Source organism: Labrus mixtus, chromosome 6 (assembly GCF_963584025.1).
Source record: "Labrus mixtus chromosome 6, fLabMix1.1, whole genome shotgun sequence".
NCBI classification, from domain to species: domain Eukaryota; kingdom Metazoa; phylum Chordata; class Actinopteri; order Labriformes; family Labridae; genus Labrus; species Labrus mixtus.
Genome location: NC_083617.1, coordinates 21,491,477 through 21,518,509, shown reverse-complemented (window position 1 = coordinate 21,518,509; position 27,033 = coordinate 21,491,477). Strand labels below are relative to the sequence as shown.

The 27,033-nt window shown below is 39.4% G+C and overlaps 3 protein-coding genes across 9 annotated transcripts in view; 1 reads left to right on the top strand and 2 right to left on the bottom strand.

Moving 5' to 3' along the window:
* Positions 1 to 717: 717 nt before the first annotated feature.
* abhd12 (abhydrolase domain containing 12, lysophospholipase) lies at positions 718 to 17,123 on the bottom strand. 4 transcript variants are annotated; one of them, XM_061040471.1, is made up of 16 exons: positions 16,958 to 17,123; positions 16,814 to 16,878; positions 15,105 to 15,279; positions 14,631 to 14,732; positions 6,485 to 6,606; positions 6,001 to 6,106; positions 4,805 to 4,924; positions 4,655 to 4,685; positions 3,987 to 4,032; positions 3,759 to 3,891; positions 3,488 to 3,525; positions 2,791 to 2,870; positions 2,618 to 2,700; positions 1,659 to 1,737; positions 1,331 to 1,458; positions 718 to 1,005 (listed from the first exon to the last, which is right to left on the bottom strand). In XM_061040471.1, the coding sequence occupies exons 3-16, from the start codon at positions 15,275 to 15,277 to the stop codon at positions 960 to 962; spliced, it is 1,287 nt and encodes a 428-aa protein (XP_060896454.1). In that variant the 5' UTR covers positions 15,278 to 15,279; positions 16,814 to 16,878; positions 16,958 to 17,123; the 3' UTR covers positions 718 to 959. The 4 variants fall into 4 exon arrangements, with proteins under 4 accessions (XP_060896454.1, XP_060896452.1, XP_060896455.1 ...); XM_061040469.1 differs by having other exon boundaries at positions 16,814 to 17,123; XM_061040472.1 differs by lacking the exon at positions 14,631 to 14,732 and having other exon boundaries at positions 16,814 to 17,123.
* A 140-nt stretch (positions 17,124 to 17,263) lies between these two features.
* On the top strand, positions 17,264 to 21,555 carry gins1 (GINS complex subunit 1 (Psf1 homolog)). The gene is made up of 7 exons (XM_061040473.1): positions 17,264 to 17,489; positions 18,038 to 18,102; positions 19,483 to 19,581; positions 19,681 to 19,771; positions 19,860 to 19,976; positions 20,989 to 21,063; positions 21,352 to 21,555. The coding sequence occupies exons 1-7, from the start codon at positions 17,415 to 17,417 to the stop codon at positions 21,418 to 21,420; spliced, it is 591 nt and encodes a 196-aa protein (XP_060896456.1). The 5' UTR covers positions 17,264 to 17,414; the 3' UTR covers positions 21,421 to 21,555.
* A 124-nt stretch (positions 21,556 to 21,679) lies between these two features.
* ninl (ninein-like) overlaps positions 21,680 to 27,033 on the bottom strand; it is a 36,084-nt gene continuing 30,730 nt past the window's right edge. For all 4 annotated transcript variants that reach the window (XM_061040464.1, XM_061040463.1, XM_061040466.1 and 1 more), the window contains 10 exons: positions 25,836 to 25,905; positions 25,585 to 25,752; positions 25,360 to 25,476; positions 24,659 to 24,772; positions 24,406 to 24,552; positions 23,979 to 24,128; positions 23,790 to 23,903; positions 23,488 to 23,697; positions 23,071 to 23,184; positions 21,680 to 22,989 (listed from right to left, as the gene is read on the bottom strand). In XM_061040464.1, coding sequence (XP_060896447.1) covers positions 22,798 to 22,989; positions 23,071 to 23,184; positions 23,488 to 23,697; positions 23,790 to 23,903; positions 23,979 to 24,128; positions 24,406 to 24,552; positions 24,659 to 24,772; positions 25,360 to 25,476; positions 25,585 to 25,752; positions 25,836 to 25,905 — 1,396 coding nt within the window. In that variant the 3' untranslated portion in view covers positions 21,680 to 22,797. The remainder of the gene's footprint in view (positions 22,990 to 23,070; positions 23,185 to 23,487; positions 23,698 to 23,789; positions 23,904 to 23,978; positions 24,129 to 24,405; positions 24,553 to 24,658; positions 24,773 to 25,359; positions 25,477 to 25,584; positions 25,753 to 25,835; positions 25,906 to 27,033) is intronic.

Here is a 27,033-nt window from a genome sequence, read left to right as displayed (position 1 = left end):
ATGCTGTGGATGAGGCTTTATGCTTGGTCTGAATTTACACCGCTGGTGTAAACCTTATTGTTGACCTTAAAGTCGATGTTTGACAAGATAAGTGAAATTTACTTGAAGTAAAAGACCTTCCTAAGAAAACCCAATTATACTTGAAAAGATCATCTAGACTTTGTAACTAATTTGAAGCAAGTGACCCAGGTTCAAATCCGGCCTATGGCTACTTTTTACGCATGTCATTGCATGGAAAGCCCCAAAATAAATATTTAAAAATACTATAATTAGACTTAGTAGGATAATTTTTTCACAGAGCACAATTAATTTTTCTTTGGCTTTGGTCAAAAGATAAAGTGGTGTTTTGTTTGCAGCTGCTGTGTTGGTTTTTGTTTTCACTTTTTTATATTCTTCATAGACGTTCTTTTTAACAATCTGACCGAGGTATGTGACCTGCCATTACTTTTTGTTGCACAAAAGATCATTCAAACGATGCGTTGAATGACTGTTTAACTGAAATGCACAAAGAGTATGAAGAAGAAAACCTGGTTAACAGTTGATTAAATCATTTTTTGATACCCGTTATTTCTTATCTGCGATTCAGGAGTCCTCACACAATTTAACTGACAGACAGTCAGGGTATGTAAAAGTGTTTTATAGTGCATCTCTCTACTGTCATGAAGAAAGTGTTCATGTTTTCCCTTGATACAGACAGTAAGACGCCGTAACAACAGCTTCATAAAACAAGACATATTTAATTCATAATTCAAGTCATAAAAGCTTCAAACTAAAAAGACATTTTTTTAAAGGACCCTGTGATGCCAGTGTTGGTGAGAGAGGAATGGTAACACAGGAAGAAAAGGGAATGATATGTTTTGTGTCCAGTTCATGCGAGATTGTTGAGCCCAATCAGAAAACAAACAATACTTTATGCTTGTGTTTGTATGCCGTCTAAAACAGAAATTGTGAATGTGTTTTCATGCTGAATCGTCGTTCTGTTGGGGAGCTGTGCCAAGGAAATCACTGCAACAAAAGATGGAGAACACAGAGAAATGTGAGCGTCACTTTAAGGGGATCCAAACATTCAAACACAAGACGCACCACTTTATTAAACCAACATGCTCATTGAGGACAAGTTGTTCCACGTTAATGCTTTGTGTCAAGTTTAACTCATTTTAAAATGAAGAACAATCAACCCATTGATTTCAGATCAATTAGAACAAAACATGTTTCACAAGGCCTTGTTAATAAACAGACTGATACGGTCATATCATCATGTATTAATAAATCCAAAGTGTACACGGCAGACGTTGTAGTCATTACAGTAAATATAGAGTGTTGCTTCTACCTGAGGATGTTTGGCAGCTCTGGGCTCCTGTAGATGAACTTGTGTTTGTAGCCCAGAGAGGACGGGAAAGGAACAAACTGAACCTTGTGACCGCTGAGGCTCTTTGACTGTGAGGCAATGTTGTACAGCTGCAGGAAGAGGTGAAGCAACACGTTATAAGTACCCTACCTAACACATTTTTATATATGCCCATCAATGCTCATTCTGCTTTTTGAATGGAAAACTGAAATACACTTTTCATAGTCTTCCATTTTTAATATATATACCCCAGTTGTTTATGTGTGTGGTCTTGAAAAACTCTGACTATGACCCGTAAGTGGTCTCTTACCTTTTTACCCAGATGGAAAGGAACCACACTGTCATCCTCAGCGTGGAGGATCAACGTAGGACAGGAGATATGATTCACACTGAGGAGACACAAATATTGAGTTCAGTGCTTCATTCATGGAAGTTACACATCTCTGCTGTGATGTGCAGTAAATCAACTATCAGCAGTTCAACCATCAGTCTTTGTTTTGCTCAAGTTCTGCTCTTAAAAACTTCAAGTTTTGATTAAATTACTACATGATCTTCTCACTCTTATATGTGTGTTTTCAGGGCAATGACTCGTATCTGTCAGCAAGGTCAGAGGCCAGCAGCTGTAATAAAGATGTAAACAGTCCTGTGATGCTGCTGCTGTGGACTTTGGGCAGCTAGGAATAAATCAGCTGTTGGTTAACAGTCTCTGTGGAGTCGACAAATAGTTCAGAAGACTCACTTATAGTTTCTCTACATTTTTGAATGCAAACATGTTCAATACAATAGAAGCTCAAATCTTATTATCTGTAAAGTTCCTAAATGATCAACCGGTGAGAAAACTTTTCCCTGCAAAAATATTTATGAAAAATATGTCAAGCATGAAAAATGCCACCACGGTCGTGCAAATAATCCTCAATTATTCCATAACAATGCATAGGGAAAAAAAATAGTTACCAAGTTCAGAAAGGTCCCTAACATTCTTAAATGTCTTTAAAAGTGTCCTGAGTGTATAAAGTATTGACCTTTACCAAAGGAGTAACTCATTTCGAAATAAGATCAAGTTTCTCTGTTATCAGAAAATAAGTTCCTGATGCTCAAAAACATTCATGAGCTACTGGAAAAGTTCCTGACTTTCAACAACATTTCCTAAAATCCTTAAAAAAGGTACAAAGTCTCTCAAAATTCCTAAAACGTTGTTATTATATCCAGCAATATTACAACACAAAGGTCAAAGGCTGTAAACTAGAAGGAAGTTGTAAGATAACGTACTTTTCATCGCTGGCAAAGCGGATGTTGTTGGCTGTGATGGTGTCCAGGAAGAACCAATCAAAGCCAGGCAGGTATCTGTACACCTGAAACACAGACACCAACAGGCTAACAAATTAAATACACACTTGCACTCACTGTGTGTCTTTGATGGTGTGTAATTATGTCAGTGTTACCATGGAGAAGGGGTGGCTCTTGGCCTCCTCTCTGATGTTGGTGAACGGAGACTCTAGGATGAGAGCATCGGGAGGACTCCCTGAAAAGAAAACAATGAATATGTATGAAGGCTGCCCTTGAAGAGCCCTCTAGTGGCTGAATATACACATTTCAATTAAATTGGAGTCCTTGAAGGGACATAATAAAATGTAATTTTAGCCTCACACTGACTCAGAACTGTGGGTGTGTTAGTACTGTGGTAGAAAACATTTAGCAGTTTAAAATTCAAACAAACTGTGCTTTCTCGTATATTTATTTCTCGTTTACTGCACATAGTTCTGTTTACATCTGTTAGTCCGATCACTGTCCACTTATATCTACTCTTTATATTTAGTATTTTAAGTTAAGTTTAAGCTTTAAGTTGTATTTAAATTGACACTTTATATTTAGGTTAAATTGTTTCGTCTACTTGCACTGTTGTTAATTTACTGCTGTGTGCCTTTGAATTGCCCCCCGGGGACAAATCAAGTTTTTTGAATTGAATTGAATTGAATTGAATTTCATTCACCTCTTTGATTGCGGTGGTTTTCAAATGAAGTCACACATATTTTTCTATTATTGATCAGACACTCTGACACTAAGCGATATATGTAAAGAGATAACATCAGCTGTTTGTGTGTGTGTGTGTGTGTGTGTGTGTGTGTGTGTGCGTCTTACCCCTGTCACACAGTCGTCTGACCAGGTTTGTGGCAACTCTGAAAAACAAAATAATATATATTTTTTCAAAACTACCCTTGTGCTGAATTGAGTGTAGCGTGTGTGTACTGATGTATATGTGTGTTTTTTTTTTATTTTAAAAGTTTTTTTAAGTAGTGTTATGTGTGTTAAAGCATGTGTGTGTGTGTGTGTGTGTGTGTGTGTGTGTGTGTGTGTGTGTGTGTGTGTGTGTGTGTGTGTGTGTGTGTGTGTGATTGTGGTTGTGTGTTACCCTGTCCCTAGAGAGTGTCCCCAGATATAAAGTGGTAATTTGCTGTCTAGTCGCTTTTTCAGCCAATCGTAGATGAACAGAGCATCTGATGTCATTCCCCCCTCTGATGGAGAGCCGTCTGAATCCCCCCATCCTGCAAATACGGACACACACCAACATATAGGTATCTTTATCTATTACAGACAGAAACTTTGCAAGTCAAACGTGTGAATGAAGCTTATTTCTCACCTCTGTAATCAAATGTGACTACATGGTAGCCTAATGAACTGAGGACCTGAAAAAAGACACGTAGATAAACTCCAGTTATCTGCCCTCTACTGGTGAAAAGCAGGAACTACAAAATAACTGATTTAAAGGTCACATATTATACTCCTTTTCAAAAAGTTTAAATAAAAACTCTGTTCCTGTATTTTAGCATGCCTATAAATGCCTCTATTTCAACCCTGTTCAGAACAGGCTGTTTCTGTGTCTGTAGCTTTAAATGCAAATGAGCTGTGTCTGACCACGCCCCCTCTCTGGAAGGGCTTTGGTGGTTTGGACTTTCTTGCACCGTGCCCTGTTTTTCAGAAGGCAGACTCAGAGGGCAGAACTATATATATACATATATATATATATATATATATGTATATTTTGCATAATATGTGACCTTCACAATTTACATGTAGTATTTATTGAACAGCTGCAGTGTGTGTGGATGTGTGTGTGTGTGTGTGCGTGTGCGTGGATGTGTACGTGTGTGTGTGTGTGTGGGTGTGTGTGTGTGTGTGTGTACGTGTGTGTGTGTGTGTGTGTGTACGTGCGTGTGCATGTGCGTAGATGTGTACGTGTGTGTGTGTGTGTGTGTGCGTGCGTGTGCATGTGCGTGGATGTGTACGTGTGTGTGTGTGTTTGCTCACCTTGTACAGTTGGACTCTATGGTCTCCTCCTCTGCAGAGAAAAAAACACCTTTACCAAACTGGTCAAATGGTCAAACTGACCTACAGAGTGTACGTGTATTTATATGTGAGTATAAGCGGGGGGGGGGGGGGGGGGGGGGGGGGGGTTACCTGGTCCCTGCGTTTCCATGGAGATAGAGGATGACAGAGTGGGTGGAGCTAAACATGGAGTTATACCACTCGCCTTGTTTCCCCTGAGCTTCTCTCCACATGTGAGCAGGAACTGTGTGCCTGAAACGAACAAACAATCAATTAATTAATTAATTAATCAATCATTTAGTAGAGCAAATTAACAGCTGAGTCATTTATAAAAATTAAACCAACCCCACCATCACATTAAGTATTCATAATGAGAGAATAATAGAACAAATGATACCTTTAAGTACATCTTCCTGAATATAATTACATTTTCAATGTGTTATATTGTATTTGTAACAGTATTGTAAGAGAATGGTTCAACCTGAATACTTCCCCAACCCGTCCACATTTACAAAACAATCTCATTTCTAAACTGGACTAGAAATGTAAAAGGGTGAACTTTTCCATTCTACTTAAAACGTATGGAAGTTATTCTGTGTTTTTAGACTTTTATTGATGATTGACTTAATGTATTTAGATGATACTCATACATATAAGTCTCAATCTTCAACAAAGACGACTGTGACCTTTTAAACTTAAATCAATTGCGTTATTTTGTTCTTGCTGCTGCTTTTAGTGCTGTGTGATGATGACAGGACAAGTCTTTTATTGCCAAGGTCCTTCACTTACAAATCAGAAAAGTGATGAAACTGTTTAAAAAAGCAGTGCAGTAATAAGAAGCAGCTTTTCAACATATCATGTGAAGTTTAAGGTGGAATAAACTAAGATACTAAAATAAACACTGCACTTAGAAGAAGAACAACACCTGGTTACAAGGGTGGATAAAAAAATATAAAGTGTGCTAATTTAGTCCCTTTATTAAGAAACTTAAATGTTTTGTTCTGGATTAATCCTCTACTGTGTTACTGTTCGGTTCACTGCATGGGTCTGTGTGTACAAACCCAGAAAAACTGGATTTACATGACTGCTGTAATGTAAAAGTGCTACTAGATAGAAGCAGTTACATTTAAAGCCCCTGACGGGAAAAAGGCAGTTGGTACATTTTTTACGTGTTTTAGAAAAAAAGGCTTCCAACTATTTTAGCAACAATTTCATTTACAAGTGTTTCACTGACAATGTAACTTTGCTAAATGATGCTTATTCTGTTCTTTGTTATATTCACCAGACTAAGCGTAAATGTGTGTGTGTGTGTGTGTGTGTGTATTTACCAGACTCCTATCTTGAGACTGCTCTCAGGTTCGAGGTAGAAGTTGTGTGTGTGGTTTAGTCCCTGGTCCAGAGGTCTCTTCAAGTCGATGAAGTAGGGCAGCCTCACTGAGCAGAGCGAGTACAGAGGGATCAGAGGTCAGTTTAGTAATCCTTGTACCTTTTCATTGATCCAACACCTCACTCAGTTAACCAAAGATTGAACAGACACATTTAGCTTTGAAGACTCAAAAGTCCAACCAGAAATCTCAGTGTAGTCCTGGATTCAGATCTTAATACATTGTACACTGAGGTATTGAACAAGGGAAAATATTAAAGTGCTGTGAGTCAAAAGGTTAGATGATCATCAAATCTATAGACTTTTATCCTCAGTGGAAGATAAATGCTGTGAAAAATTCAGTCCCAATATCTAACAGGATTCACGGATGTTTACTCTGGATGTTTGCGCTTCCTCGTTTTCTTTCTTTTTTTGGCACCAACACTCACCAAAGTTGAGGAACACTAGTTTTGCCTGGATGGATGGACAGAGTTTAACGATGAAAGGAATGGAGATGTAGACCACCAACAGCCAAAGCAAGATCCTCTTCAGCTTCCCCACCAGACCCAACCTGAGAGAGAGAGAGACACACCAGAGATCCACATCAGATGGTCTGATAGACCCTCTGATCCAAAACAGAATTAAAAGTTGTATTCCTAGTGACTGGAGGGGAAACAAAACCATTCCAACAAAACCATGATGAATGTGAAGAGCAGAAAAACCTGAAAGACTAAAAACCCGTCGATCATTGCATTTAGACTGTATCCAAGAATCTCCGGTTACCGATTGGTTTGTTGTGCAAATATTATGTTTGGCACTTTGGCCAATATTAGATAAGTGACCATAATGAGACTAGAAGGTGGTCACACATTGCTACACCTACAGTATATCCTGGCTGCAGTGGGGATTCTTCAGTCTGTTGGGGCCCTAGGCAAAAATGAATTGGAGCCCAATCAACCAGCATTCCTCACCATTATGTCTGCCAGTGTCCCCATGCTCACTCCTCTTCCTGTATATCTGTTCTCTCTTATAGATGAATAATTCCTCTCCACTTTTCTTTGTTCACTTTCATTGACAAACTTTGCTTTTCACAGCAATAATGCATGTGATGATTAGCAGGGAAATGAGAATTAGTGCTGTCAGTAGGAAAGTACATAATGGGTCTCCATCTGTCACTGCAAAATTTGCACATTTAGTGTTCCTGCTTGGGTTTAAAATTTGTCAGCCCTCAGGGGCCCCCCTACTGGTCCGAGAACCCAAGAAGTTGCCTGCCTTGCCTGTTGAAAAACCTCTGCCTCACCCTAACTCACTGACTTTTTAAAATACTACATAGGATCATAATCTACAAAATTAACATCATGAGGTATTTAAGACAACTTAAATGTAGCTATTGAGACCCCACACTTGTTAAGGAAATGTTTACTGAGGTAATAAATCAAGTGAACAGTAGGGGGATTCCCTTATACACTTTAATACAATTACATCTCTTTCTAGAAAATTCACATTTTCATCCATTTTACATGATAAAACACAACTTGAACTTCACTGTCCAGAACATTTCAACAGAGGCATCTCATCCATCTTTAAACTCCCACTCAGGTTTTATTTGTCTCCTTCTGTGGGAGCTACACCGATCTATTTTAGACCAAACAGGTTGGACAATGCTGGTGATATGTGAGCCCACTTAGTGTGTGCGAGTGTAAGCTGATAACCCTGCAGTCACAGGATCCAGCAACTTCATCCCCTTCAATTATTCATTTAACCTGAAGTCTGCTCCTCGTGCACAGCCTCTACAGCCCGGTATGTTTACATGCAATTAACTTATTGTACTTTTAATAATTGAAGAAATGCTTCGCGATGATTCTTTATTACATTACACGGACCTTCGATACGACAACTTTTAATCTGCTTTGTTTTTTCCTGATCACAGTGAACATGAGAAAGCAAAGGTGAATACTTAATATAACTTTTACAGCTGCATCTAAGGAGTATTTCGATTTTGATTCATTAATTGATTCGTTTGAGTCTACATAATGTCAGAAAACACTTCAAAATAGTAACCAATGTTTCCAACAGCCCAATGAGACATCCTGACGCAGCTTGCTTGATATTCTGGAGTGAATATCTTTTTAAAAAAATGAAGAAAGAAAGAACGATATACAGGGTGTGGCTCTTAAGCTTTAAAAATAACGAGTGAGATTCAATCAATGCTTCATCCGCAGGAGGGTTAAGACCGTTTAATCCACCATTCACCTCACTAAGTTTGAGCTAATCATAAAAAGCGGTTCACAGTTCAGCTGAGTAAAGCTCTAATCTGTCATAGAAAGTTGTGTATTTATCTGAACTCAGACTTCCACTGTCAACAAATGAACTATCCTCCTAATCTTTGATGAATGTATAATGTTTGGCTCTGGGGGTGGCACTAATGTTAAGGTCATGGGGTCATTCAAATCTCCCCGTGTTTAAAGCAAAAACAATAAAGCTAAAATAAGAAATTTGTATGGATCATATTAACATGGCATTAGTGCCACATATCTACTGAAGACCTCCTCGCTGGAATAATGTTGAATAACAGCAGAGAAACTGGAGCGTCGGGGCAGGAATAATCACTAACAGTAAACTGGGACTCTGAGGGGACTGCAGACTTCAGAGAGAAAGAGAGGTGAGATAAAACATGATACCATAAAGAGACGCAGAGAGATAAAGACAGCTGACATCCAACTGTTAAATATCTGCTTCTGACACTCTGATAAACAAGCTACTAATGAGTCTCAGGCTTGATGCTGACGTGGACATACAGGACAGATACAGGACAGATACAGGACAGATACAGGACAGAGCAATGGACAGGAACAGAGCAGATGCTTGACAGATACAGAGATATACAGAATAAATACAGAACAAGAACAGAGCAGATACAGAACATAAACACGACTCAGATACTAAGAATACAGGACGGGACAATTACAGGACAGATATACACACGACACAAATCTGACAAATGCTGGACAGGTACAGAACACATATAGGACATATACTAGGGCTGATTGATTATGGCAAAAATCATAATCAGGATTATTTTTGGATTGAAATCACTAATATTAAACACGATTACTCATTGGTTTTACATCTGAATCACATGCAACAAACGCATAACAAACCCTGTGGAGAAAACCAGAGCAACACGGCATGCAGCACAGTAATCGAGTAATCTTCACGTCTTGTTTTCATGAGGCCAAGATTGAAATTGAAATTGAAATTAAAATTGAAACTCGAGGAATTTCCCAGCACTTCTAGAAACAGGACAGAAACAGGACAAGCAGCTGTTCTTTCAGATCTCTACTAACCCATTCAACTCATCGTGACAAAACGACACCCACGACAGACCCTTTCATCTGTAGCGGAACAGCAACCAGGAAGTTGACTGTGAGTTGCCACTTTGGGCTTTGAGGTGGGCTTCATTGTGAAGAAACAAAAAAGCTTCCATAATTTGTTCCCCCCCCCCCCCCGAGGACTCACAAAATCATCATCATGTTCTGCCTCTGAAGTGTTTTATTTAATGACAGCAGAAGATAGATGGCTCTGTGTCAGGTGCAGAGAATACAGATGAACAGACAACTTGAGCTCAGCACACAAAGAAAACTAAAAAGAACTGAAGGTTCCATGAACAGATGCAGCTTGAATCTCCTCCTCGGGTTTGATTTCTCACTGTCTGAAGAGAGTCACTGATCTATTTCAGTTTTCTCAAATGTTAAAAATACATGTGACATTTAAGTGCACACTGTGGGTGTGTGCGTGTTGTCATTTCAAGTGTAAGTTTATTATTCCACATTAGTTTGACTCAGCACATGATGAGTGTGACTGTTTAAAACATGGATACTAATGTTGGTTCATCCACAGACTGTAGTAGAAGAACTGCAAACAATTCTTTTCCTCATCAGTTTATCAGATGTTTTTTAAACCTTTACTGTCCACATGAATGTTGACTCACACTGAATGTGTCTGTACACTCTGTAAGTGTGTGTTATTAGAGCAGTCTCTCACTGGTCGCTCTGTGGGGTCGTACGTTCAGCTGCAGGAGGCTCAGCAGCAGCTGGCAGCGAGCCTGCAGTATTATTAGCTGATGTCACACTGCGTGCTGCAACCTCAAGGTCACTCAGAGGTGAAGCCACTGCAGAGAGGTGGAGATGCTGGTGGTGTGTGTGTGTGTGTGTGTGTGTGGGGGGGGGGGGGGTTGATAGTGATAGGACTGCAGACTCAGTCAATCACCAATCACCATAAAAGTGGAGGCAGACACCAGAACAGACAGACGAGTGTAGCTGCACAAAAGACTTGAACAATGAACAGCTGACAGATGCAGAAGGTCATATCACAGAAGAGTGAACTTGTGATTCATGTGATCGAGGACAATTACACCTGCAGTCTTCTTAGCTGCTACTACTCAGACTCCACATGTGCAGTTAGATAGTGAATCAGTTTCTGCTTCTTAAAGGCTATGTTTCAACTCCTGATATAAACATCATGCGGGACCAATCAAAACGGATCATATGTCACGATGTCTGTCACACAAGGAGTGAAAAACAGCTTATCTTCAAATGATTTGATATTAATCCAAGGGATCAGGAAGGCCCCTATCTTTAGACTTTAAAAACAGCTGAGTCGGTGTGTTTTCGATTCTCTCCAACGTTCTGATTCTGTCTCCACAACCGCTGCGATTTAAGATCAATTTCATGTACGTCAATCTGTAAATTGTTTTTCAAAAAGTCAATTACTTGCGTCTTTTCTAAAATGCCAGGAAATAGACAAAACATCTATCGGTGTTTCCATATGCCTAAGATGACTTCATCAAATGTCTTCTTTTGTCCACAAGAACATTCGTCATGAATATTCAGTCCATCGTGATAAAAAGGGGAACAAACAGAAAATGTTGACTTGAAAATATAAACTGATCATATATAGAATTTCAAATTCTTCTTCTCACTTACAAAGCTCTTAATGATCAGGCACCATCTTATCTTAAAGAGCTAATAGTGCCATATTACCCTTTGAGAGAATTACGCTCGCAGGATGCAGGCCTGCTCGTGGTACCTACAGTCTCTAAATGTACTGTGGGAGGTAGATCCTTTAGATATCAGGGCCCTCTCCTCTGGAATCATGTACCAGTCAGCGTCCGGGGGGCACTCTGTACTTTTAAGAATAGACTTAAAACATTCCTTTTTGATGAATCTTATAGTTAGGGCTGGCACAGGTATAGACCAGCTTCTAATTATGCTGCTATAGGCTTAGACTACCGGGGAATATGGCACCTTGAGCTCATATTCTTTCCTCTCTCTCTCTGTGCATTCACACCATATTACAGCAAGTCACGATCTGTAAATCTTAGTAATGAACCACATCTTTTCCTTTGGAGCCCCTGAGCTCTCATGTCTCATAGGATCCTCACCATCGTAGGTGGATGGCCTGCCTGCCTGCCTGCCTACAAAATATCAAATAGCTACCCATCAGTTAATTGCTGAAAATCTTGATTCACTTTGAGAGAGCCTGAGAGTTTGTTTTGATGTTCAGAATGAGCGTCTGTCTCGCCACAGGCCGGTAAAGCACTCGGTGTGAGTGGCAGACACTTATTAGGGCTGCACGCGCCAAAAACTCTCTCTGCTCTGCTAAATCTTTCATTACAGACTCAGAGGAAGACCGTGCAATCCTGAGCACTAACGTCTCACGAAACAAACACACCGATGTGATGTCGTCAAACCAAGCAACGGCAGTAAGCAGGTAGCTGAAAGAAATCAGGTTACAGAGGAAATGTGACACCTGAGCTGGAGGATTTTAAATGATTATTTTAATACTATTATTTAGGAACTGTAAAAAAGTCACACCGGCTTGAATTTCTATATCAGTTAATTTTCTGTATATTCTGTATTTAAGTCGCACCAGTATTACATAATGAAAATACATTCATTAACATTTTCAGTGCAGGAATTTTACAGAAGTGGTAATAGTAGGTTTACTGAAATGGAAAGTCTAAATGCCTCTTCCTCTCCTGTTCATTGAATGGAAAACACACACTAGTGCTGAGAAAGAAGTTCCCTGATTGGCTGATATTTCTGAAAGCTAACATCATGTAGCGTCAACATGCTTTACACTAAACTGTCTGATGTGTTAAGTCTCTCAAATATACTTTTTAACTCCCGGTGTGTTGCTCTTACAGCTTCATGAGTTCCAAACTTTGAAAACAGCCAACAGATTTACAATTTTTTGTTGTGTCACACAAACAGAGTTGTGCTTTGGGACAGTGGGGCAGCAGAGTTATCTACATGTGCTGCTCTAGTGAGTATTTGGGCCATGCAGCAGTGGGGTTGACTAAAATGAAATAACACTGTGTTTGTTCATGGACATTTAGGAACTCGACACCCAGTGCAACATCTTGGCTGGTGTTCGTGTATTTAATACGGCACAATCAGTGCAGACGCTGACTCAGACTATCAGAGGGCAGACTTCTTCTTTCACTGCTGAATTTGAAAGAAGTGATTCAGTAATGCTGCAATCAAACCCGTGACCTGAACGTTACCACCGCATCAGCAGCACAGCCACTTCCTGTCTTATTTTAATGAAGTCAAACAAAATGCAGAGACACAATAACACCAAGCTGCAGTTTGTAAAGTTGATCTCATAACAAAACAGAGATCAGTCATGTCCTTAAAAAGGTGCCACTTCCTGTCAGTTACTTCTTCACATGACAGAGATCTAATTTTAGAGTTTACCTCTGTTTAAGGAGGTCGGCTCACTTTAAATCTACACAGAGAGAATGACTGCAGCATTCAATAAAAGCATTTAGATCTATTTCTCCAGTCTGAGTATGTGTACCACAGTTTGGAGGTCATCTGCTAAAAGAAAAGGTCCTGCACAGTAAAGGGAAAAATCAGTATCAAAGAGAACTCAAAGAGCTGCATTGAAACATTAAACTGGCTCAGTTCAATAGTGACCCCTCTATATGACCTCAAAATGCAACCCTTCAGCTTTAAGACTGATCAAATCTGTACAGTCACTGTGCCTGTGGTCTCTGCCAGGAGGTCAGATTAAGACTAATGTGATTTTACAGAAAGCAGTCTAAAGAGCCTTTGTTTACATTTTCCACTGCAAAGTTTCACAGTCAGCCAGTTAAAAGACAGCAGGAAGAGGAGATTTATTTTCTAAGTATGAGGTGTACAGGACACGATCAGCAAGAAGATAAGCAAACCTCTTTCTCCACCGGGGAAATTCTGAATGACACATTTTCCTTTTTATGTACTCAAGATATTCTATCAACAGAGATCATTTCTGCTTCATTTTCTTGCAATTATTTCGATTCATTAAAGAACACCTCCGTTCTGCTATCTGTCTCTTCCTCCAGGTGATTCTTGATCCCTACATTAACTTTACACTACACACAGAAAGCGGTGTGTGTTAATAAGGAGAGGGTTTCCTCTGTGTCTACTCTGTGTTTACATGGTTTTGAGGTTGGAGCAGGAGGACCAGCATGCACTGCTGTGTCCTCTACCTGCAGGTGGATATGGTTGTTCAGACTGACCTTCTTGTTGGTGTTTAAGCTGCTATGTTAATGAGGATTAGAAGAAGCAGAAGAAGAAGAAGAAGAAGAAGAAGAATAAAGCCGTCAGGACACGCAGCAACAGGACAACACAGGACAGCTCTCGGACTGAAAGTCTGGGTCTTCTCTAGATCACACGAAATATAATTCAGAAATAGACTTAAAGTGAATTCACCAAAACTTATTTTTTAATGCCAAACTATGGAGAGTGATTTGGGTCAAGTTAAAGCCGAATGTGTCTCAGATAACTGAGTCAGTTGTGTAAACTGGGTTAAACTGTTTGTGAACTTCCTGTCTGATGGTCTGACCTCTGTGTTGCATTCAGGGACTCGAGAGTCACCTTACTGTTCTACTATTACACACACACACACACGCACACACACACACGCATACATGATTTATATATATATATATATATATATATATATAGCTTAAATAAATTAGATGTAAAAAATTAAAATGATACAACGTTTTTGTAAAGCAGCTTAATGACGTTGATGATGTCATTTCTACTGTCTAATACTGCTGATAAAGTGGGGTCACTGGTTGTGCTGAGTCAAGACAGCACACGCCCCAAAAACTCACTGAGGCAACAGTCCTTGACTTTCAACCTCAGCTCTTTAATGCACGACTACCCCACATTTCCTATCTCTCTTCAGCTGTCCTATCAATACAAAGGTCAAAATGTAATCTTAAAAAAGGTTACTTATACAGTAGAATGACTGAGATTTTCAACCACCTTTGACTGCTGTCTTGTGGTATCTGTTTTCCAAACGTGCAGCTACATCTACATCAGGCTCCATCAGGAGGAACAAAAACATCCCAAAAGAGGGCTTCATGAAACAACATCCAGTGTGTGTAATTGGTAAAAGTCTTGCTTTTGTTTTCGTGTCTGATTTACATAACTATGATGCTGCCAACAAAAAGACAACTCACGTCATCACACGGCAGACCTTCACATTGACATCCATTCACATAAACACTAGTAACATCATCGACAACACAAACACCTGCACAGGTAACCTGATGATGTCACTGTGTCTGTCTGATGGCTGTGGAGAGAGGGTCTTGCTGGATCAGCAGCTTCAAGTCTGACCAGCGCATCAGTCTCACTGAAACCAGAAGAACCGGTCAGCTTAACCTCAGAGAGACTGGTTTGATGTGCATGGGTCAATATTTTTGGAATATATTCAAATTAACTCATTTTAACACACAGTTTCAGATATCATCTTGGAAATTGGTAAATTCAGAGTACCAGTTCAGCAGTGAAACATTACAAATGTGCAGGGATAAAGATGTTAATTTGTTAATGATATCAAATATTAACTATCACTGTGTAAGAATAACATTCTGGGTTATTATGTCTAAACTTCTGCAATATTTTAAAAGTCCAAACAAGGAGAAATTCACCCCACCAGAAATACACACAGAAAGGGAGACAGTTAGTTCAGGTGCTTACACACCTGCTCCGGTCTCAGTCTTACCTTCTGAACGGTTTCCCCATGTCCGGTTCCACTCCCGGGCCCTGCTGGTCGCCTGCTACGGGCCCCCCTGTTCCCCTGCTGGGACGCTGCTTCAGGTCCGGGTCGCTGTCAAGCAGAGTGCCGGTGGTGCCGCTGTCATGCTCCGTAGTCGGCGAGCTATTCCGCTTTCGCATCACTGAAAACGTTAGAAACAAGAATCAACCGGATAAATACCGAAGGATTGACAAGCCGTGACTGCGGGCCTGTCAGCAGGGAGCAGGCCGTTAGCTGGCCGGGCGTCGGAGCAGTGAAAGCCGGTGAGGACGGAGCCGAGTCCCCGCTGTGTTTCGAGCTCTGTGCCTGCACTGACATCCGCAGAGATCCGCTGAGGAGCACCAAGCTGTCACAGCCAATCAGAGCACAGAAAACCCACCATGTGGTCTCACTTTGCTGCGTCCACGGACCTTTGGGAGCGTCGGAGCAACGACTACCAAAACAAAATCTGTTGTCGGAAATGGGCAAAAACCTCAAGTAGTGCACGGTGCCTTCAATTACACCTCGTAAAAGAAATGTTTTAAACATAGACTGTAAATATTAGGATTTAAACAGGAAATTAATTATCTCAGGAATAAACATTCACACAACCAACATATTAAAAAGCAGCACAATTTAGCGTAATCCAAATTAGTAAAGGACAACTATTTCAACAAAGTCCAAAACAGAACTGATCATAATCAATCTTATCAATATAAACTTGTAGTGAGGATTCATTTAACCTACTTTATTGTCCCTTTATACGTCAACTCTTCTGGTGATACAGAGAATTAGTCCAATACAAAACTAAATGCATAGGCCTATATAAAGTTAACTTTAGTAAAAAATGGCTTATTGTTTTAATGTATAATTCTGCGTCATATTACATGTGACGATCAAGGGTTTTGTATGGAAAAATCAAGTATATCGTTAATGTAGCCATTACCTATGTTTCAGGTGAATTCAAAAAGTAGCATTAAATAGCTGAAGAAAAGTAGGGGAGCAATAAGTGCCTTGTTGATATCCATATAATGAGGCTTTTGGAAAATATTACTGCTGCATTAATATATATGTACCAATTCCTAACTTAAGATACTTTTGGATACTTTAATCAAAGCAATTGGTTAAATCTAATTAAGATTAGCATATGTTTGTGACATTGCTATCCTGTAAAAACCATGTATCTCTAAAAAAATATATAGGCTACACCTTTAATTCATTTAGAAAAAATGCCTTTTTTTTAATGGGAGAAGAATTGAGAGCAGTTCTTAACACTTAAATTTGCACTTGGCACTTTAGTTTGTCAAAAACAGTCAATTGTCATATATGGATATATGTTTTTTTATGGTTTGTAATCTGAAATGTGAAGAAAAAAAAAAGCTGTCCGACAAGCGTAGGAGAGTAAAAAGATATTAACCAATGACATGTAGTGGAGTAAAATAAAGGTAAAACGTTTGGAAATACTAAGGTGAAGTAGACTACATGTTAATCAAACTTTATTATTTACAAACCTATAACTGGTGAAAAAGAAAAAACAAAACAAAAACACCTGCCTGACATTTTTCTCACTTTGAATGTTTCTATAATGAAGAGGGGTCTTCTAATCTTTCAAGTTATTTTACATTTTAACTTTTCGACTTTAGTTCTCACTTGACTGAAATAATTTCCTGGTGTTGAAGTCAGAAACACATAATTACCATTTCAGAGCCACATTCCTTTCCCAAGTGACGTGAATGCATCACAACGCAGAACGACGAAGTTGTAAAAGCGACACAAACAAAATGTAAAATCTAACCTTCCTACAGTTTTATAACAAGATAAATTCAGAGTATAAAAATACGGTTCTTCTCAGACTCTGTTGGTTCTCTGTCGTCAATGGAAGCTGTCGATTTATTTTTAGCTGGTTATCCCGGAAGCTGTGATATTTGCTAACCGGAAGTCAGTCCGTAGGCGAAAACAGTGATCAAACTGATTGTTACCGCTAAAATCTATCAATATAGAAAGAAAACACAAACTCTAAACAGCCAGACTGTGGGGCATAAACCGGTGGCGCGGTATGACTTCACTGAATTAAGCGAACAAAACTGTTTGTCGACAACATTATGTTTATCTGTCATGAAGTTTGTCCCAGCGCGGTTGCCGGAGTGTCGCGTCATCTGGTCACATGATCAAAACACTGCTCCGGTTTTGCCGCGAAACTGAATTGAGAATGAGACGGCGAGAGACAAGTGTCCTGCTTCTTTGAATAAAGTTATTATAACTAATTTCTGACCCGTGTGTTTGTCTGAAGCTTTTGGGATGTTTTGCGAAAAAGCCATCGAGTTAATCCGGGAACTACAGCGGATGAGCGACGGTCAGCTGCCCGCTTTTAACGTGAGTGAACCGGAGTGAACCGGAATGAAGCCCCGGTTAACTACAAATATGTTTTTTAAACTACAAACATTTTGTTGTTTACGTTTTTAACTACAAATATGTTTTTTAAACTACAAACATTTTGTTGTTTACGTTTTTAACTACAAAATTGTTTTGATAATGTTTTTAAACTAGAAGCAGAACTTCCCTCAAATCCAGCACTATCAACTTTTTACACAACATAACACTTTAAAACTTTTTACACAACATAACACTTTAAAACTTTTTACACAACATAACACTTTAAAACTTTTCACACAACATAACACTTTAAAACTTTTCAACATAACACTTTAAAACTTTTCACACAACATAACACTTTAAAACCTGATGATAGAGTGAAAACGTTTATTGATGCACTGGGCAGGACAATGTAAGCAGTAATCTAAAACACTGTAATGATAAGTGAACATAAGGATTTATGGTTGTTTTAACTAAAGGTTTTTAGTGTCTGATCCCTCAGATTAGTTTACTGTTTAAATGAGTTTTAATCTCGTTCTTGTTTTCAGGAGGATGGACTCCGGCAGGTTCTGCAGGAGATGGAAGCTCTTTATGAACAGAACCAGACTGATGTGTAAGTCCTCACAAAGAATATTTTAAATTTAGAGATTCATTAAAAATACATTCATTGACTGCAATAAATTCAGTTACAGCTCAATAATTTGAGATATTTTGGTTAAAAACAGCGACTTGCCTCATTTTTAGCACACAGACTAGATTTGTACTCTGTTTTAGTATTTGCTTACTTTACTCTTCAGGTGTTTTTCTTGCCAAACTATTGTTATGGTAATACATCTAAGATTAAGATTAAGATTAACTTTATTGTCCCAGTGGGAAATTTGTCTCTGACTTCACAGAGCTCTGATGCAGTAGCAAAAAACAACAAAATACATTCATTCCATACAAGTGAATTACTAAAACCATAAATATGTAATAGTTATGAAAAGTGATAACAGTGCAGGTACATCTACACATCTTCACACACACACTCACACCACCTCATACATGCACACGTATACACACACATTACAGCTTAGGTACTGTTGAGGGCTTTGATGGACAAGGGAACAAAGGTATTTCTGAAACGGTTGTTCCTCCCTCGGGGTAACCTGTATCGTCGGCCTGAGGGGAGGAGCTGGTACTCAGGGTGAAGAACATGAGATGGGTCTGAGATTATTTTTTGTGCCTGTCTGATTATGGTTTGTTGAAAGATGTCTTGGAGGCTGGGGTGTTGATGAACTCCCATGATTTTAATGGCTGTCTTTGTGAGTCTGTTGATTTGGGCCTTTGACTGAACGGTTAAATTTCCAAACCATGCAGAGATACCATATCGTAGGAGGCTCTCTACTACTGCATGGTAGAAGAGAAGCTGCACTTCCCAAAGTTCCTGAGTCTTCTCAGAAAGTGAAGCCTCTGCTGCACTCTGGAGCAGACAGCTTCCACCTGGGACTTCCACACTAGTTTATTGTCTATGTGGATGCTGAGATATTAGAGACATCTATTTAAATAAAGTTTAATTTCACTGAGTAACATCTGAAAAAAAATGATGTGCCTGCATTTTAATGTCTTTTTAATAATCCCCATTCATTTTGAATGTCAGAATTGAGCACAAGAACACCAACACATTCAGATTACAAGAAGTGAAATTATTTTAATATTTTGTTTAAATCATGAAGTAATCAGATTATATCTTCAGAATTTAATTAATATACCCCTTTACTCCTTTTTTACAATGCTTATTTTCTATATTATTTTGGTCCATATCTTCTTTTTGTAACAGCATAATTTGAATAGTTAACAAGAAAGCAAGCCCCTTTACACTACACTTTTTTATTTCATTTTTTTATCGATCCATTTCATTTGAGTTTGAGATTTCTGTTAAAAAATCATTTTCTTTTTAGCTTGTCAGAAGAAAGAAAAATAAGTCAACTTCTGTTGTCTTCCTGTGTTTCAGAAACGAGGCGAAGGCTGATGGTCGAGCTGACTTGATCCCCTCCATTAAACTGCGTCACTGCTGCCTGCTGAGGAACCAGCGCTGCATCACAGCCTACCTGTAACCACCTGACACATAACTGTTGATCTCTAGTTTGTCACGTGAGCCATCAGAGTGTTTCATTAGATTACTAAAAGACACATCTTTTCCTCCTGTCAGCTACGACCGCCTTCTGAGGATCAGAGCTCTGCGGTGGGAGTACGGCAGTGTTTTGCCGCCAAACGTCCGCTTCCACATGTGTGCAGAGGAGGTGAGTGTGACATCACTTACTGTTTATCTGTAATGCAGAGTTTATATATGTTTGTACATGTTTGTGTGTAATGTGTCTGTGATCTCAGGTCCAGTGGTTCAGTCAATATAAGAAGTCTTTGGCCTCCTTCATGCGCTCTCTGGGAGGGGGGGAGGGTCTGGACATCACTCAGGACATGAAGCCTCCTAAGAGTCTTTACATTGAGGTGAGACTGTTTTAATTATAATAATAATAATAATAATAAGGTATTATGCTATTTATGAAAGTCTTTATGTCACTCTGTGACCTGTCTTCTGCTTACCCCCTCACTGCAAAACAACATCTCTTAAGGTCTGTGATCTTAACTTGAATCAAAGGAAATGTAGGACTAGATCCATTTCTGGCCATTTTCTCAGTTCATGTTTGTCTTCATTCAGCAACTGTCCTCATACATGCACACTGTTATTCTTTCTTTGCTGCAAAGCTGAGCCAAACTAGACCAAAATGAAAGACCCCTACACAAATCGTGGTTCAGCGTTACAGAAGTTAATGTATATCATTAATGAACTTAGCAGAGATCCAGAAGAGATCCACACTGAATCCGATGATAATAATTTATGAACATAAAGTGATATTGTGACACTACAATGAGTCTGCCTGAAGATATGAATGAGTCTATTAAAACATTTTCATGGTCCTTCCTTTGACAGAAATGAGATGTAGTGTGAAAGCTGTGAAATGCTTTCCTGTGTGTAGTTTATGGATAAAGTTATGTTTCAATCAGTGAGGTTTACTCTTATTACAGTTATCTTACTGTTGATATAGATGTGTTACCATTCTTTAAGGTTTAATTACTTTAAGAAAAGTCAAGTTAATACAAGTTGAATAGCTCTAAAGTGATATGGATTCAAATAGTTATTGTTGTGGCTGTTTGGTTGATATAAAAACAGTGTTTTTACTCTAGTTTCTCTAAAGTTGGTAACTTTGAGTCCCGCTTGGTTTCAGATGAACTATTTAATTGTATTTGTTGTTTAATGTTGGACACTTGTCTGTCTGTCTGTCTGTCTGTCTTTCAATATTTTTGTTAAATTAGGGAAAACAAAATAGAGAATATCAATATGAAACATTCTTTCTCTTTTTGGTTTTCATTGAGTGACTGATTTATATTTATGTTTTTTTCATTTTAAACTGGTTTTATTTCTTATCTGGACTCAGTGATAATATTGTGTGTTTTTCAGGTGAGGTGTTTGAAGGACCACGGAGAGTTTGAGATCGATGATGGAACAGTGATCCTGCTCAAGAAAAACAGTCAGGTTAGAACTCCTTTTTCTTGCTATTGATGAAGTCAAAATACATATATATTACTGTGTCAATTTATCTTAACAAACTGTACTGACTCTGCTGCTACTAATCACAGCACTGTCACTTTAATTAGCTTAGCTTAAGTTTACAGCAGCTGTCAATATGACTTAATACAGAATACATGAATATGTAGGCTATGACTAAAACCTCAAACCTGTAAACCTCAAAGACAAACAGCTATAACGATCATCTGACACTAAATTGCATGAGTCACTGACAATGTGTGTTTTTGTTTACAGCACTTCCTGCCGCGGTGGAAATGTGAGCAGCTGATTCGTCAGGGTGTCCTGGAGCACGTCATGTCTTGAATAATGTGATCGATCTGCAAAGTGGTTGATTTTAACAGCAGGAAAACATTTTTTGCCTGGAAGCTTCAAAGTCCTAATTCCCCATTGTCCTTTGAACACAACATGTAAGCAATAAAATATTTCTTTACGTTTCTGCTTCAATTGTCATTACTGAATTTTTACTCAAACATTTTACAGAAATAAAGTTATCTTTCTCATATTCCCTGCATTCATCAAATAATCATTTATTATCCATATAAATGACACAAGACAGCACAGCTTGATAAAACATAATTTAATGTGGTTTTCATGTTTAAGTATCATACATGGTCGTCAGTCAGTCTGTCCCACTTACAGGTGTGTGATTTGGTTCATTGTACCTGAACAGGAAAAATCATCAGAGGAGGAGGTCTCACTCTGAGGGAAACACCACAGACTAACAGAATGCATCTGAACATGTAATTGGGACAGCAGGCGCCTGCAGACACTTAAAATCCACGAACACAAAAATAAAAAGTCTCACTTTGACATAAAAACAACAATACAAATATATAAAACAACATAATACCCTCATGGCTGAAATACTTCAGAGTAGTGCTGTCCTGCTGAATGCACAGGACTGTGGTCGGACTGGTTGGTCGTCTTAAAGGAGCAAAAGTTCAGTTTCTGTGAAGCAGCTTTAGCTAGAACAAACAGAAACAGTCACCTGCTGAATAGATGTTGTTACAAGAAAGGCTGGTGATGACATGTAGTTGGCCCTGCCCACTGGCACACGACAAATCAACATCTCACCACCGTTTGTGGTTCCTGATTATGTTTTTCACAGACGCCCACGATGAAGATTTGAAAAACCAATAACTTACTCCTCTTGCTCTCCATACAGACAATTTTCCAGCATTCAACAAAATGCTCCAACATGATTGGGTGTGAGCTGTACTACACAGATGTTTAAGCTCATGTGTGAATGATAAAACATCTGCAAAATGTTTTCCTTTATCTTAAAAAAATCAGTTTTCTGTTGCTGTATTAGGCCCTCTTTAATGTCCTTTGGTCATCATATTGTCCATTATATGTTAAATATTGTATTTGCCTTTACACAACAATGCTCTTCAGTGTTGATCCATAAATAAATCTGAAGGGTATACCACTAACATTCTGTAATGGTTTGTGCTTCAGACAGTTAGGTCCCACTTTGTAGACATGGTCTAAGAACATGTCACACCATTCTCAACCTTCAGAGCATCCAGCTCCTGTATTTACATTGGTAAGAAGACTGTTTTCCCCTGCTTCCAGTATTTGTGCTTAAGCTGGGCTAAACAAATCCTGTTTCTGTCTGTCTCCGAGCTGAAGCTGCTTTAGTGAAAGTGACGCTGAGGTGTTTGGTGTTTCATTGAGCAGCTACGTGGCCAGTGAGGCGGGGACGATCTCTCTCAGAAGTTTGTTCAGAGCATGGACTTTCTCCTCCAATAAAAAGTTATTTTTCTCTGCACTTTTCTGTCGCTGCTCTGTGACCTGCAGAGCTTTCATGAGCTGAGAGTTCTCCACGTACAGATCCTTCAGCAGCATGCTCGACTTTGTGTTCTTCGCCATCTGCAGAAGAGAGGTCGACATTTTCACTCTACAGTTAGAGGATGACTAAAAGGATCTGGACTGTATGTTTATTGGACTGACCTGTTCTTTGAGCTGCTGGACTTTCTCCTGCAGAACCAGCCGGACCCCCTTCAGTTTAGTCTCCAGCTCCTCCATCCTCTGCTGCAGGGCCGCCATTGCCTTCTCATACTGATCCTGAACAGACACAAACAGTAAGACATGTGCGAGCCACCATCAAAGTGTTCACACTGACATCAAGAGCAATAGAAACTGTGACGACCCCTGACTGTCAATGCTCCTCCTGCCATGTCTCTCACCTCTCACATTGGAGGAGCCAGTTCATTTGATTTCATGCACCTGTGCAGACTGATTTACAGACGGCATATTCTTTATTAGGAAGTTTTGCCTTAGTTTTCAATAAAAAAATATTTTAATTACTTTAAAACTATGTGGACTCCCTCTTTGTCTCACCGTGCCCTTTGACCTTTGTGAGTTTACCTGCTTCATGCTGAGCTGGGTGCCGCTCTGCTGGGCCTGAAGCCTCAGTGTGTCCTCCAGCTGCTGACTCCTCCTCTGCTCCTCCACCAGCCGAGCTTGCAGCAGCTCCACCTGCTCTCTGGTCCCTTCCCCTGCTCGCTCCTGCAGCTCTTGCAACTGCCGCAGGTGCTGTGCCTGTACCAGACTGAGCGCAGTGTCAGCCTGCAAAGCCTAAACATACAGGACATGTTTTTAAAACACAAAACTCAGATTTCATATCAGTGTTTTCAGTGTCTGTTTATTCTGTCAGCTGTGGTCCTGACCTGATCTTCAGCCTGCGTCTGTGCCGTCTCCAGCTCCTTCAGTTTGGTCTTCAGGATCTGCTGCTCCTGGGTCAGTTTGTGGACCTCCAGACCCTGAACCTGTAGTTCAGACAGCTGAGAAACATCAAGCAGTTAGCTTTTGTGAACTCTCATCTATGATTACATTCAGGCAGTTAAACAGTCTGGTACCTTGAGTTGGAGCTCCTGGTTCTGGACTCTCAGTTTGTGGGTCTCCTCCTGGAAACTGATTGAGGTCTGCTCGTCCTGCTCCTCTAGAGCTTGTCTCAGCTCTTCTTTCTCCCTCATGAGCTTCTTGACGCTGCTCTCCAACTCCCCAATCTAAAGATGAAGAAACAGAATCTGTGAAGTTACTGTTGACAGTATACAGAGGTTTATTGTCCTCAGTCTAAACAAAACCCATAACCAAAACGCTGCATGAGACAAGAACCCTAACCAGAGTGATGTCAGATTTCAGATTTAGGGCATACATTCAATTACAATGAAAAAAAAAAATTTGGGGAAAATATAGGTCCCTTCAAATGTATATTCTCTAGCCCTCAGGGACCCAAACCTTCTGGTTAGGAGCAATAGTGTGTTGTATTTTGTAGGCACTGACCTTGCTCTGACCATCTTGCAGCTTCCTCTGCAGGTCAGGTACTTCCTGGGCATGGCCAAGGTTCACCTGATTGACTGCGTGGAGCTGAGAGCGTAGCAACTCCACCTCCGGCTCCACAGAAAGCAACGACTGCTGCAGTTTCTCAACCTGCTGGAGACAAACTTAATGTTAAAACTGATTCCGTGGAGTTTTTTTTATTACTATTTTTATTTTCAAACAGTGGCTTTTTGTTCGTTTCTGTCTTAGTTTTGACCTTGTTGTTTCTGTCGTCTGCGTCTCTCAGCAGCTTGGCTTTGTCCTCCTCCAACCTTTGCAGCTTCGACGTCACACCGCTGAGCTCCGCCTCCAGCTCCGACAGACGACCCAGCTGAGGAATTTTGAAAAACATCTTAACACAAGACTGACTGACACTTAACATAAGACTGGACCAAACACTGAAGGTCAGTTATGCCGATGATGAAACCAGCTTTTTGGTTCTTAAATGAATATTGTAATACCAATAAATCAAACACAAACACAAAAATAAATGCAGAACATTCAACCTTAACTAAACGTAAACTTGAGAGTTGTAGAAATATTCTCCTCCTTGTCAGTTATTATGAATAAAGAAACGGGGTGGACAGACCAAACCTTCTGTTGTAGACTTTGAATTGTTTTTTGCAAATTCGGGCATCAAAGTATAGAGCCTAATGGGTATTGCCAGTCATTTTGTTCCTGCAGCAGGAGTGAGGAACTACATTTTTTCCTCACACCTGCTTTTGAAAGGCAGCTGAAAACACTGAAATATCTAGTTAGTTGACCTGGTGCTGGGATTATTCAAGTACACAAACATAAGCTTCTTTTCAGCTAAACAGATCCAGGAACTTAATGTCCCTGTTGCGCAGTCTTGCTTATGTGCTGGTCACATCAGTTACACAAATGACAGATTAAAGAAAAGATGACGGCTTTAAGCACCTTCTCCTTGCAAGAGTGGAGCTCTCTCTCCAGCAGCTGTCTCTCCTGCATCCAAGAGGTCTGCTGCAGCAGCTTCTCCCTCTCCTGCTGGATGGCGGCATCCTGCAACCGCCGCACCTGAAATCACAAGAAATGGTTTAAGTGTGAATCTTCTTGCATAAAGCTCTACAGAATTAAAGAAGCATTTCAGCTTTGAAACAGATCTTCTTCTTTCAGTTTGCTCACCGATGCTCCTTCCTCCTCCTGCGCCTTGGAGACCATGGCTAAATGCTCCTGCAACATCTGAACTGACTCCTGGTCTCCACGGAGACGGGCACTCAGCTCAGCGTTGTCGTTGCTGAGCTGAAGGTTTCTGCTGCTCAGATCCAGAACCTCCTCACGGTACCTCGAGTTCTGCAGACAAACAGAGGACGAGATTGTTTTAGTCATTCCATCAGAGGTCAAAGTTAGAATAGTTCAGCAAGACAGTTTCTCACTTCTTTGTGCAGCTTCTCCTCTTCTTCTCTGCTGCTCTCATGTTCTCTCTCCATCTCCTCCAGTTTCCTCCTGACAGAAGGAGTAGGTTTATGCATTTCATTGTCGGTAGTGGACATATATTCATGACATTTGCACGCCAGGAAAAATAAACTATAACGTTCTTGTGATATTATTATGGAGCTACATAAATGTTACTTTATAATTATACAATTATTGTGTATTTATATTAAACATATCGTTCTAGAAAATGTAGGGTATACCTTTAGAAAACATGAAACGGAGCCTCAAGAATTTAAATGTTTAAAATGGGAAAAATACATTTTCAAAGAAAGTAATTTAAAATACTTGCTTATCTGTTTAAAGACTTTAAATAAGGCGCTGCTTCAGAAGAACCATCCAAATGTGACAGTTACTGATCTGGATTTGTGAATTTGTTGGATTGAAACTTTTTTATTTACAGATCAAACAATAGACGGAGAGAAAGCTGATTAAGGAATATTCAATAAAAAGATGTTCAGGCCAAAAATGTCTTAATTTGATGGAGCCCAAGGCAGCATACTATGACCTCTACTTTTTTAAATGCATACAGGATTTAAACGGGCAGCATATTCTGAAACAGAATTTGATTTCCTGTTTTATGCAGGTTATGTGCTCATCTGCTTTTAGATCTTAGTTGGCCCTCCCGATGTCCTGCCCATTTTTGCTTTGGGCTGTAAATACAACTAATAAGCATCAGAACCATAACCCACTTTCCCCTTCCTGTTATATTTAGATATGTTATTTTCTCTGTCATGTACAGAAAATTGAAGATGGTTTAATGATGTTGCTAATGAGACACTATATACACCATATGGATTTATTAATTATAAAAAATAAAAATAATAATAAAGATGAGGAGCAGGTTTGGTTTAGTGTGGTGCTGCAGGGTGCATTAGAAACACTGACTGATAGTCTTGTTGTTAGTGTTCATGAAAGGAATATCTGGATTCTTTTGTTTCATCACCAGTATGAGCTAGCCTCAATACAGGTCTTTTTGCCTCATTGATACAAGTTTACAGCTTGATAATACCTGTTTTTTAAGAACAAAACCCTTTCCTGTGTAATTATACATTATTGTATTTTTTGATTTAACTGAATGTAAATATGTTTGATTTGATTTTAACTTCTATTTTTATTTTTAATAATTATATTCCCGTC

Excerpts from the sequence above, each read along its gene's own strand:
- abhd12 (XM_061040469.1), bottom strand. The coding sequence starts at position 15,277 with ATGCGAAAGCGGAATAGCTCGCCGACTACGGAGCATGACAGCGGCACC. Across the intron at positions 3,892-3,986 it reads AGTCACATTTGATTACAGAG|GATGGGGGGATTCAGACGGC; the intron begins GTGAGAAATAAG and ends CCGTATTTGCAG. Across the intron at positions 2,871-3,487 it reads CAGACGACTGTGTGACAGGG|GGAGTCCTCCCGATGCTCTC; the intron begins GTAAGACGCACA and ends TTTTCTTTTCAG.
- gins1 (XM_061040473.1), top strand. The coding sequence starts at position 17,415 with ATGTTTTGCGAAAAAGCCATCGAGTTAATCCGGGAACTACAGCGGATG. Across the intron at positions 18,103-19,482 it reads GAACAGAACCAGACTGATGT|AAACGAGGCGAAGGCTGATG; the intron begins GTAAGTCCTCAC and ends CCTGTGTTTCAG. Across the intron at positions 21,064-21,351 it reads TGCTCAAGAAAAACAGTCAG|CACTTCCTGCCGCGGTGGAA; the intron begins GTTAGAACTCCT and ends TTTTGTTTACAG.